This window comes from Crocodylus siamensis, chromosome 1, assembly GCF_052110815.1.
Source record: "Crocodylus siamensis isolate JL-2025a chromosome 1, ASM5211081v1, whole genome shotgun sequence".
NCBI classification, from domain to species: Eukaryota; Metazoa; Chordata; order Crocodylia; family Crocodylidae; genus Crocodylus; species Crocodylus siamensis.
Genome location: NC_143395.1, coordinates 305,907,575 through 305,920,435, shown reverse-complemented (window position 1 = coordinate 305,920,435; position 12,861 = coordinate 305,907,575). Strand labels below are relative to the sequence as shown.

Sequence of the window (12,861 nt, the reverse complement as noted above, 5' to 3'; positions counted from 1 at the left end):
GCAGCACTGCTGACTGGCCAGGCAGGGGATGAAGTTTCCTTGTGGTCTGTGTCACGAGGTAATCCAGCCTAGGCCAGGGCCAGGCTTCACGTGACAGTAAGGGGTGGGGATTGGGAGTAGAAGCTGCAGAGGGCAAATGGAGTGGAGGCAGGAAGCTGCTGTGGGTCTGACTCTGGCTCTGGCCTGTGCTCAGGTCCAGAGTCAGAGTTGTAACAATCTCCTGCCCCTCCTTCCCCTGCCTTGTACATGATTCTAAGGCGAGGGGCTTCCCCCTATGCTGATTGGGGGAAAACTTCATCTTAGATTTGAGTAAATATGGTATATTTAGAAATTCCACTCCAGTCTCTATAGCGATCCACAACTACGTAACTTCCGGAGAGGATGTCTTTCATCATTTAGAATTCTTTTCTCTTGGCCACCTGTTTTAAAGTGGGGTTATCCAATCAAATCAGCTGAAAGCAAAGGCCTGGCCCAGAGCGATTGTGAAACAAGCAAATTCAGATGCTTAAGATTGTGTATTGTTAAATGTTAACTTATTACAGTGGTGCCTTGATGCCACAGCTGAATTGTGGACCCCTGTGTTAAGCACAGTGCAAGCACATAGTAAGAGACAGCTGACAAAAAATTTGAAATCTAAATGGAAACGCCAAAAAAAAGAAAGTAGCATAGAAATAGGGTGATGATCACAATTTGTTAATGTCAGTAACCAGTAATAAGATGCCTCTCAGGGCAAGTGGGGCTTGTGTGGGTGTGCATATATAGGGTTTGGGCTTCATTTTGGTTGTGGTGGTTGGTTGGCTGTGGGGGATTGTTTGTATATTGTTAATGGGGCATGAATAGTACAAGTACAGATGGCTGGGGGAATAAGAACTGGTTCATGGGAAAGATGAAAGGAGGAAGGCGGGCATTGTAGGACAAAAATAAAAGTGATGAGCTGAGGAGCACAGCTATTAAGATCAGAAACAAAGGGAAATACGCGTAGGTTAGGAAATGATTAAGCCACTCATCAGCAAACAGAATATAAGACCGAATGCGACAAGTTAAATTATACTTAACAACTTGAAGTTGTTCGTTGAAGTTTGTTATATATTCAGTATGCTTCTGCTGGGCAAGTATTTTGATCTTCCAAGATTGGCTCCAACCTGGGGCTGATGATTTCCCTTCCACTGAGTACAGTTAGCCATTAGCCTCTGTGTCCCTGTGTGGTGAGTTGAATTAAGGATATGAATGGCATTACAAAAGAGCTGCATAGGATGTCTGCCCTCCCATTCATTTTCAGGTTGAGGAAATGGAGGGAGCAGAAGCAGGGCTCTTCTGTTTTTCCTGCATATCTAGACTTTTCATCCTACTGCATCTGACCAGTACGAAGAAATACAAAAACTGGCACCAACCTGTCAGTTTCCTTTCCTGTCAGTCAGATGCCAAACATGGCGTCAAATTATTTAAAATTGCTAGAAAAAAGGAAATGTGATGGTGCAGCCTCAATATCCTGAGCAAGTCATCTAACTAGGAACTTCCTGAGTCTGGCCCAGCTTCAAGTGAACAAAATAGCACGATCATGAGCATGGCCATATCAAAACAGATCCAGTTACCACAAGAAAATTAAAACAGATTATGTCATGCATACAGCTAAGAGGATGAAACACGGAAAAAACATCAAATGAATCAGAGGCATCAAGTAATATTAAGTAGTGAAAGCAGATGCGTGTGAGAGTACACAGGAACAGGAAATCACTTTAAAATAAACCCCAAAATGATTCAAATATCTATGTGCAAATTGACTATTTAGAATCATTGAGTTTGGCATATATAGAAAAGCTATTCTAAGACAAAACAACCACACTGGCCATGTCAAACAATGCAAGGAAAAACAGTCATAACAAACTTTATGTGTATGGTAAGCTGCCATAAAGAAGAGAAAAAAAAACTTTTCTCTCTTGCTGCAGAGGGCAGGATACAAAGCTATGTGTTAATTGCAGCAAAGTAGACCTAGATTAAATGTCAGGAAGAACTGCTTTACTCTGAGAACTGCACAGGGAAAATGTGAAAGGTACTTGGTGGAGATTTTCAAGAAGAATTTGGATAAGCATTGGATAGGGATGGTTTAGGAATAGCATTCCTGTGTTTGTGCAGGGATTGGACCAAAGGACTCTTGAGGTCCCTTCTAAGCCTATGATTCTGTTAACTGAAAAATGAAAGAGGTTAGTCATTTACATTTTTGGTGTAATGAGGCTTATGGCAAAAATAAAATGAACTTAAGACTGGATGGTTCTAATGACTAGAAATGGCAAATAGTAATTAAAATAAAAACCTTGTGCTTATTTGTAGGTACAAGTGTTGAGTCCAAGTTTGGTAGTAACCAAAGCTGTTATCTTATGGCTGTTTGCCTTTGTAATCTGAATAGATGGTCTTGTCCCATTTCTAGTGGACAGATGAAAAAAATGTCTTGATGGAGGTGTTGCCAGATGTTGACATACTTTTAGATCATTATAAATTCACATTTGTGGGACAGTGTTTGGTGGCTCTGTACATATTCTATTCTGGTTATGGGATTTCTGTCTCCAAGGGTCATGGTTGATTTTTACAAAAGCAAGAATAATAATCTCTGTTGAGAGCTTGCTATTCCACAAGGGATGCTCAGGACTTGTCCTTCACTACAGTCTTCACATCCCCTCTCCTCCCCCTGCCTTATAACACACAAGTCAAGGAGTGCCACAAAGAAGAATTTGGTTGGGAAGATAGACCACCTGATTGGGTGTGTTCTTGGGCCTCTCATGCAGAAGGTCCAATGTATTTTCAGGAAGTTTCCTCATATCTTGTGGAGTTGTTTTTGGGTCAGGTTGAAGGTCCCATAGAGAAAATGTCATAAAAAGGGCTACTTACTGAAGAGATTTGCAAGAGTCATCCAAAGGAGCTCTCATCAAATTGTGAGCAGAAAATAAAGCACAAGAGCAAAGGATATGTTGTTTCTGGCAGGAAGGGATCTGCTGATCATCAGAATGTCTGTGACCAACTAGGGAATAGAACTACCTCTAAACAATGAAGCGATCAGTTTCTCAATTTCCATATGGTATTTTCTTTCACAGAAAGTCATTTTACCAAATAATTAATAAAAGTCCCCCCCCCATACAGTTTAAAGAAAACAGAAAATCTTGGTGTGTTTTCATAATTTGAGCTAAGGACATTATCTTTTAATCCAAGGTGTATTTCTGATAGTTGCTTAAATGTCATAATTGAAGGTTAAAACTGAACCAGGCAGAAGACTGACCAGTAAATGTATAACTTTTCAGGGCAGTTGGTAAATAAAATTAGATGAGTTTTCTCTCTCTCACAAACAGCCGAAAATAAAAATGACCTGGTGACTTGTTAAGGCAGAAGTCACATGTACTCACTTTCATACAATCCAACCTTTGTATAAAATAGTAAATTTTGAATAAATCCTAGAAACAAAATGACATTGGAAATATTCACACTTCAGTTAATCTTTGCTCCCCCTGCCCCTTGCACAACCAACATGCTGAGGTGCTGCTCATTGGCAACCCACAGCCATGAGAGCCAAGTACAGGTATTATGTTTGTAATAGGAAAATCACAGCTCTTCCAACAGAAACCATGAGTGTACAGGCATTCACACCATTTCTTCTGGAACAAATGGTAGTTCCAGGAGAAAAATAACCCATCTCTGACCCAGCAGAGGTCACTCAGAAGAACGAACACCTGTATACTTCACTGCTTGATTCCTCCCAGGGACCAGGAGAAGTTGATCAGTGAGGAAAGGCTCCTGGGCCTTCCCCAGGCTGGGGTCACTTCAGTCTGGAGAGGGTATAGGGGACAGCTCCTGTAGACTGGGAGGGGTATGGAGGAGCAGCCTCCTGCTCCCTGCCAGCTCCTTATATCAGAGTCTTTGGGGTGAGGAGGGGGCAGGGGCTTTGCCATGTTGCTTAGGCTACTCTTTCAGGCATTGGGAGCTAAGTGGATTGAGCAGCCGCTGCTTGCTCTCCTTTGCTCCTCACATCTTGGTCTCCCAGGAATGGGAGGACTGGAGCAGCTGCTGCTCCATGCACTTTCCCCAAACTACAGTCATCCCACTCCATGGGAGGTGTGAGGAGCAGAGACAAGGGTGCAATTGCTGATTGAATTCTTGTACTGCTCACTTTCTTGTAAACATTTTTAGCAGTGAAATATGTCCACCACTGGAAATGAATGCCTGTTCATGGCCTAAGTTTAAACAAGAGACTTCTACTTGGTTGATCTGGTTCTGAGCTGTACTTTCTCTTGCGGAGTAAGCAGCAGCTTCTCCTTAAAATCTTACTCACTTACCTTTCAGATTTTCCTTCACATCGTTTTCCAGTTTTACTGTTTTTCTCTCTGTGCCAACTAGGCCATGAATTTCAAGAACTTGCAGTATGTTAGCTTATTATACTATAAATTCAGGTTCCTGAAAAAAATACGTATGGCTATTATGCTGGTATTCTGAATCTTAAATATTATATGATATGGCACCTAAAAGTGCAATGAGGGTAGTTGAGGTATGGATTTATCAAGTTCATGTAAGTGAAACCCTGTTAAAAGGGAAAAATCTAGTACCTAATATTAAACTGTTCAAATAAATATTTTAAAAAGTTGATTGAACCATCTGTATGTGATAATGATCACAATCTCACTTGTGCTGCTGCCAATCTTTTTGACTCATACATCAGTCTCCAAGATGTGACTCCAAGAAAAGGAGAGGAGGGAAGTTGGAGAAAAGGTGACAGCTGAGAAAACAGAACTCTGAAGAAACTGTCAAAGCTCTGGTGGAAACATCCTAATGACACACTAACCATTCCACAATTTTTATTTAATGCAAAAAAAAAGTACCTGTGAGCTTTAAACTGAGTGCACAGATTGTGTGTATTGTTGCTTGTGTGTATCCTGAAATGTATGCACACAAGCAAAGTAAAACTCATCTTCAGAATGGTTTTTTCTAGATAACCGTAATGCAACGGAGTGCATTATCCTTAAGTAGATTGTTCTGGATAGCTCATCATATGAAAGGGAATACGTTACCTATAACTGTTTGAACAATTTTTTATAGATGTTTGGAAACTGGACTTTTGGAACGCTGGTATTTACTGTGCTCGTATTTACAGTTACATTAAAGGTAAGATAGCCAATATTAATATTTAATTCACTAAAACTTTTGAAGCCTCCTAGATCGTTACCATTTCCCCCATGCTATTTATATTCTATGCAGTATTTTGTCTACAGCCTTTGAAGATAGTTAGACATTGCTCCCTTTGGAGTTTCAAAGTCTTGTACTTTTTGGATAGTAGACATAAATAAAAATGTAAAATATAATAAAATAGCTTAGAAAAAAGAGCAGTGTAGTAATTTTTACAAAGTGCTACCTAATTCTTTTCATGGTTAAAGTGAGTAGTTTACCTTTACCAGTTTTTAGCCACCTTATGCAAGTGTCCACTGTGACAATTAGGCCACTGACAGACGTTAAAAAGAAGGTGCAATGGGACTTGAGATCTGATCCCAACAACTGCATTCCTATGGTGCCACACATGCGTGGCAGGAGGGTTGATTATGGGATCGAGCATCAAGTTCCCCTCATGCCATATTGCCAATGGAGTGGGAGCCCAGAATTACGCCCAGGCTCCCCCTGCATTGGTTATTTATTCTCCTGTGGCTGGGAGCCCTATCAGCTGTCAGAACTCACAGCCATGGGGGTGCCTGTTGCCCCCCCTGTGGCTGTTGGCTCACATAACTGAAGGGGTTCCCAGCCAGTCAATCATGTGATTAACCAATTAATCATTCTTTAAGTATAATATGCATCAGGGCCTTAGAGACTACTTTTAAAGAGAAACAGGAAGGAGGACAATCTTTTAACATGCTGCTAGTAATATTCCAGTGTTGTTATTTCCTAAGTAATATTCAAGCTTTTGGTGTGATGTATATTAGATATCACTATGAAATGCAAGGTTACTTCTTGGGTAATAGGTATGGGAACTTTCTTAACTGTGATGGAAACTGAAAGGCCTTGTTTCCACTACAGCTTTTCAGTAATGCATTAGCTTAATTCTTGAAATAATATGCTGGTTTTAACTTTACTCCTTCTCTACTGAGTATTTGATCTCTTCCCAATAATTAAAATAATAACCACATTTTTCTTTTTTCTTTCAGCTTGCGCTAGATACACGCTACTGGACATGGATAAATCACTTTGTGATCTGGGGATCATTGCTGTTCTACATTATCTTTTCCTTACTCTGGGGAGGAATTGTCTGGTGAGAACCTAGTGTAAATTGTTATTTTGGAGTGTTACTAAATGCAAATGTTATTTCAGAAATATAAAATAGGTTATAAACTAAGATCTTTTCAACTCAGTGTTTGTATTTTGTACAACTAACAACTCAAGTCACCAATTTAAACATATCGGAGGGCTGGAGTGTTGTTGTAACAGTGATGGTCCAGGAAATCAAGCGTTTTGTGATGATAGCTTTGATTAAACCAGGTGTATAATTGAGAGAGACAAGCTTTTGGTACAAAGTGCCCTTCCTTTGGCTTCTTTCTGAGACCTGAGGAAGGGCACATAAGAAATATATGAAAAATAATACACTTTATTAAAATATTGTCTAAGTCTCTTCCAATCATGCAATTGGTCCAATAAAAGATACCACTCTCAAAAATCCTTGCCTCATATATTTCATGGACCATCACAGCTACAACATCATTCCAACAAAACTTTGCTTCTTACAGTTTAAACATATCTATTATGGTGATTACTGAAAACTTAACTTTTCTTGAGCTTAATAGATGCTAGAAATAGCCTTAGAGAGGAAAAATTATTGGTCCTTAGATTCTATTACAAAGTGTTTGAGCTTTATTTGCTGTTTTGTTTTTAAAATCTATGGCTTTAATACAAATAGAGCAGGTTAGAAGAATTTTTGCATCGCCTGCTGCTGATTCCCCTTTTTATATTATTCTTCTTTTGTGACAGATATGTTTGCTAATAAGGTTTGCTATACATAATTAACAGACAGAAAAAGAAAACTCACATTTCAAAAAATGTCCATATGTTTTATGACCATCTTTTTCTCAGCTAATGTAAAAATAAATGTATGTAAGAGGAAATGTGTTTTGAGGTACTCTTCCAACTTCATATATCTGGATTGAAAAAATACTAGAAAAGAGTATTGGTACTCCTCATTGCTTAGGGAGTAATTGACCTTGAAGTGACATGCTTTACACAAGGATAAAACTGTGTATTGTGTTTCTACTCCATTTTTTACTGATGAGTTAAGAAAGTTTATTCTGTAGAATGTGTGTTCACACCTTGAGAGAGTGAGAAGGCTTGCTCTCTACACAGGAAGGAAAGAGGGTAGACAAGCTCAAAATGTTGTTTCCATACCTCAGGGGACACGGACACATCTTGGATTTTGAAAAAGGACAAGGGTGCAAACAGTGAGGTGCATCATCGCATATAGTTTCATAGTTTCATAGTAGCTAGAGTCGGAAGGGACCTAGGTAGATCATCTAGTCCGACCCCCTGCCTTGGCAGGAAAGAGCACCGGGGTCAGATGACCCCGGCAAGGTGCTCATCTAACTTCCTTTTAAAAATCCCCAGGCTAGGAGCCTGCACCACTTCCCCTGGAAGCCGGTTCCAGGCCCTAGCCGCCCTGACTGTGAAGTAGCGCCTCCTAATATCTAATCTAAACCTACCCTCCGCCAGCTTGTGACCGTTATTCCTGGTCACTCCTGGCAGCACACGGGGGAACAGGGACTCCCCCAATACCTGCTGATCCCCCCTGACCAGTTTGTAGCAGGCCACAAGGTCCCCCCTTAACCTTCTCTTGTGGAGGCTAAACAGGTTCAGGTCCCGTAGCCTCTCCTCATAAGGCCTGCCCTGCTGACCCCTGATCATGCAAGTGGCCCTCCTCTGGACTCTTTCCATATCGTCCACGTCCCTCTTGAAGTGTGGCGCCCAGAACTGGACGCAGTACTCCAGCTGTGGCCTGACCAGTGCTGCATAGAGGGGGAGGATCACCTCCCTGGACCTGCTCGAGATGCATCTGTGGATGCATGACAGGGTACGGTTGGCCTTCTTGACTGCCTCCCCACACTGCTGGCCCATGTTCATTGTGGAGTCAATGACGACTCCAAGATCCTTTTCCGTCTCTGTGCTGGCAAGAGGGGAGTTCCCCAACCTGTAAGTGTGGTGCCGGTTCTTCCTCCCCATGTGCAACACCTTGCACTTGTCAGTGTTAAACCCCATCCTATTCTCATCCACCCACCGTTGCAACCTGTCAAGGTCAGCTTGTATATAAAACAACACGTATTTTTCTCCAGTTAAAAATAAACTAGAAGCTTTACAAATCATGGCTAGGGGCCTGAGACTGTATTACTCAGTTGAAGATTGAAGCAAAAACAAGTATTACTTCTTGTAATGGGTTAAAAACAATCTACAGGGCTGTGAAATAGGAGTTCCATTACCGGGAGCAGCTAACAGGCAGCAGAATTGCAGAACAAAAAGGGTACCTTGGTTGTTGGAACATTGAGACAATTAAAAAGGAGAGGATTGCTAACACCTGTGGAATGAAGAGTTTAGAAGGGATCAGATAGATTATAAATGAGTCATGAAGCCAATTGATTCATGAAGCACTGCCTGACTAGAAATGCAGCTGCCACAACCAGGCATTTGGTTCTAACTTTGGATGGGCCAGGGGGTAAAAGATGTTAAGTGGAGTTCCCTCTAGTTAGGGAAAGGAAATCACACTTTATGATTGTATTTAAGACTGAACTTTAACCCTAGGGATTGCACAAGTTTGGGAATGGGCATGTTGCCCCAAATATGAAAAAAAATATATAAAGATTTTGGTGTTATATGGGGTTTGTTTATTTGTTTTTTAAATGTTTCGGGTTTGGCAATATTAAGAGTGAGTCTGGATGTTTTGAAGGAGGAAGGGAACTAGGTGCGAGGAAGCAGGCATGACTCCTCACCCTTTTATTCTTTTGAGGCTGAATAATTGTAAAAACTACAGTGGTTTTGATACTAAGCCAGGTAAAGTGTCACAGTTAAATGAGTTTTTCCATGTTTTTTCCGGTTAATTAGAATGTGAAACACAAGTGAACCTCGGATGAATTCTGACAAACTGAAAAATGAACCTTGGGGAATCTGATCCTGCAACTTTTGCACTGCTCTGCTATATATTTTATAGTTAACACTGTGACACTTTTCTCTTTCAGGTATCAGATTCCACTAAAGTATATCTCCTTCTCATCTCTTCCCTCTAGGCCATTTCTTAATTATCAAAGGATGTACTATGTGTTCATGCAGATGCTGTCTAGTGGGCCTGCATGGCTGGGTATCATTTTGCTCATAATAATCAGTCTTCTTCCTGATGTACTCAAGAAGATCTTATGCAGACAGTTGTGGCCCACAGCAACAGAAAGAATCCAGGTAAAAATATTTTTTGTAGATTTAGTGGCATGTACTATGAATCTTTGAAAATTAGATCTTTCTGGAGTTTTAGAAGTAATAAAAGAAGTATAGGAATCCATGTTTGTACTCAGTGAGAAGTTTGCAGTCATTGTTTCTAGGTTGAAATTTCTATGTACTTTTGCTTTAGTTTATGCTTCACATAATATAACAAAGTTACACAAGTTTGGTAGAGCTGTATAAAATACAGAAGCCAACTAAAAGGTCCTTTCTAAGTCAAATGTGAAACCAATATTCGGAAGGAAAGTTGTTTTACCCAAATCCACTTGAAATTAAGTTTGCAAAAATATCTCCACTACAGCAATATAGCATTATATGCTTGCTTACTATTTAATCAGTCTGTAAAGATAAAATAACATGCATATAATTAAGTAGTGTATTGTTGCTAAAATAGAATAATGTTAAATAATCTGGTTATGTAATATGTTTTTCCTAGGAAGTGTGACCATTGGTTAATACTTTGTGGCCTTTACAATAAAACTGTGAACTTAAAATTTATAAAGATATCACAAGTAATGTTTAAATGAAAATTAATATTTAAAAACAAAATCTTCAGTTATATTTTTGCAATGTATTCAGGTATAAGCAGACAGATATGTAACCACATTAGTGGATGACAAGATTGTTGTTCAGATCTATTATCCCCATTCCTTTTAGTGGCCAACAGTAGAAGTTATTTTACAGAAGCAATGCAGAGCCCCCTTCTAAGGAATTAAATAGATTCAAAGCAAATAATTGTTCTTTTCTTCCTAGGAAAATAAAATCTGGGAAGACAGTATATATTTAGGCAAGGGAGGAGAGCAGCATTCTGCTTTCATATCTATTAGTTGTCAGTGCCATTTTCTACATTCCCTGCATGCATAAAGCTATGACTATACCCTATTTCAGGAGATAAAACCAGATCTGTAGGATTAGCAGAATGCCAAACCAAGATGCCCATGCGGATCAGAGTGTAGAAGCTTTTTGTGTAGATCTTTGAGTGGACTCTGGCTTGTGACTGATATTTACAGGAAAATTGCCCTTATTATCCACACTCTCACACAATGTAGGTTGTGCATGCTTGTACTCAAGTCTAAAGAGAGAGAATGAGAATGGATTAATTAAAAAAAAATCCACCCACTAGGGTATATAAATACATAATGAGAATGGCCTTTTTTATTGCCATGTCTGTTAATGTTGGAAAATGAACCAGTTGTAAAGCAGAGTGTGGGCTTAACACTGGCAATGTTCATTTTTTAATATGCAGTAAAAAATCTTTTAGCTTTTAACCAGATTTATCCCTTGTGTCTCTTTCTTCCCTCTCGCTGTTTCCTCCTGTCTTCCAACCTGCTTTGCCTAAATAACCGCTACCTTGCTTTAAACATAAATGATGTGCACGGTTACTTCCTACAATCTTCTGGGGAAATCAGACTAAACATCAGTGCCTTTCTGTTGAGCAGTCCACCATCTTTATGCTTTCTCAGACTTCAAGCAGTCTAAGTTTCTAATGGAACAAAAGGTGACTTTTTCTGCCTTTCTGCATGCTCAACCATTTTCATCCAAAGGATGGTAGAACGTTTATCACCAAGAGCTGTTTATCTTATTCATTGTCTTCATTTCTGATTCGCATATAAACTACTATACTTTAAAGAAGAATACTTTTCAGTATAGATTTTTCCTCTACTCCAGAATCTGTTGACCATTGGTGATTAGCTCTCACTCTCATTATTTAATTTTACATAATTTGTCTGCTTCAATCTAAGATTTGTAAGCATTCATGTTTCTGTAGATGAATGTGTTGCACAATGCAATGAATGCTTGCATTGTAAGTGACAGAAAATACACTATTCACCACGCACAGACATAATCAAGCCCTTTACCAATCCAATAGTGGTTTTGCCATTATTTCTGTCTTAACATAGAAATTATGGTTTTAAGCCATACAGTGCTCTACAACAGTGAGGAAAATACAGCAGTTCTGATGTTTTGTTTTACAGCAGTTATTTCAGGCGAACATGATTTTTTTAAAAAGAAAAATGTTCACTGTATGCTGTGACATGAAGTCTATACATCATCCTGGGGGAACCCCCCTCCCCAGAGATTGCAAATGTATGCTGTTCAAAATGTTTAGATTACTAAGAAGTAAACATAAACTGCATAATAAAAGATGTCCTTGTATAAACCATTTAGGGTGAAATAACAGTCCTATTAAAGCTGTGAGAAAGATTTGGTTCTTTTACAGGCTTCATATTAATATTTTCTGATAGTTGGAGGTAATAAATATAAATCCTTTCTTCTTAGAAGTGTAGAACCATTCAAACTGATAGCAGCTGTATAAATTGCAAGGAAAATATAGGCAATTGATTTCAGTGTTCAAAATCTCAGCTAAAATTGTCTTAGAAATATTTTATATTGATTTGTTCTGGCTTCTGGAACAGCGAGTTAAGTTTTTTGCATCCCTTTAAGGACAAAACCTTAAACTATGCTTTTAAAGGCTTCTGCAATGGCTGAAAAAAGGAACATAAGACTTTCAGGACATTCTGAGTAATCAAGTCCAGTCTCCTGCTGCAGTAGGAAACCATATCATGAATCCCTACAAATCAGTTCTGCCCCAAGATACTTATTTTTGTTTCTAACTATTAATGTAATTGACAGGAAGTCCTGTGTGTGGTGAACAGCTATTTACCATTGTTACCATTGAAAAATTTTTAAAAACCCTAACTTATATAGAGTCTTCCACATTTTAGATTGACTTTTAGGGTTTTCTTAGTGGTGTATATGCAAACTTCACTTTGTTGGGCTAAAACTATCAATACTTCTGCAAAAGCTTTGGAGGAATCTGTTGTTTTGAATAATTTTATGCCAAAACCTGCTTGCATCTTTCATATCAGTGGGCCCAACAACTTTGGTGGGACTGCTTGCCAAAATGAGATAAGCTGAATTTAGTCTTCTTCTTGGAAACTATGCATGTATGGTATGTTCTCTTGATTGTAACAGAAGACCTTTTTATACACAAGCTTCATTCATTTGTTATATTTCCACTTCTTTCTTCCCTCTTGCTAGCAGCAGAGATTTCTACCACGTGACGACACAACATTGGAAAATGTAAAAGCACTTCAAAATTGCCTTCTTTCCACTTTTTATTGGCCTCTAATTGACCATTATTCCAGTAACCCAAAACATTTTTCTAACTCAAATGCCAATCCAAGCATTTTGTGTGCACACAGAAAATAACTTGTTTTTCTCCCTTAAAAATACCTTTTCTCTCCCATTTTGTTTGCTCATTGGTATTTTTGTTCAGTGTTTCACTTCCATCATAATGGCAGGATATCTACCTTGTTATGAAGTCTTTGCTATTCCTGAAGGAGCCAAAAGTAGTACTTTGGTTTAGGAGGG

General features: G+C 39.1%; 1 protein-coding gene across 5 annotated transcripts in view; it reads left to right on the top strand.

The window, feature by feature from the left end:
* ATP11A (ATPase phospholipid transporting 11A) overlaps positions 1-12,861 on the top strand; it is a 235,309-nt gene that overhangs the window by 212,213 nt on the left and 10,235 nt on the right. For 4 of the 5 annotated variants that reach the window (XM_090022063.1, XM_090022099.1, XM_090022084.1 and 1 more), the window contains exons 26-28: positions 5,077-5,142; positions 6,171-6,274; positions 9,282-9,447. In XM_090022063.1, coding sequence (XP_089878189.1) covers positions 5,077-5,142; positions 6,171-6,274; positions 9,282-9,447 — 336 coding nt within the window. Of the gene's footprint in view, positions 1-5,076; positions 5,143-6,170; positions 6,275-9,281; positions 9,448-10,895; positions 10,985-12,861 lie in introns of all 5 variants that reach the window. The other variant, XM_090022090.1, reaches the window with a different exon arrangement.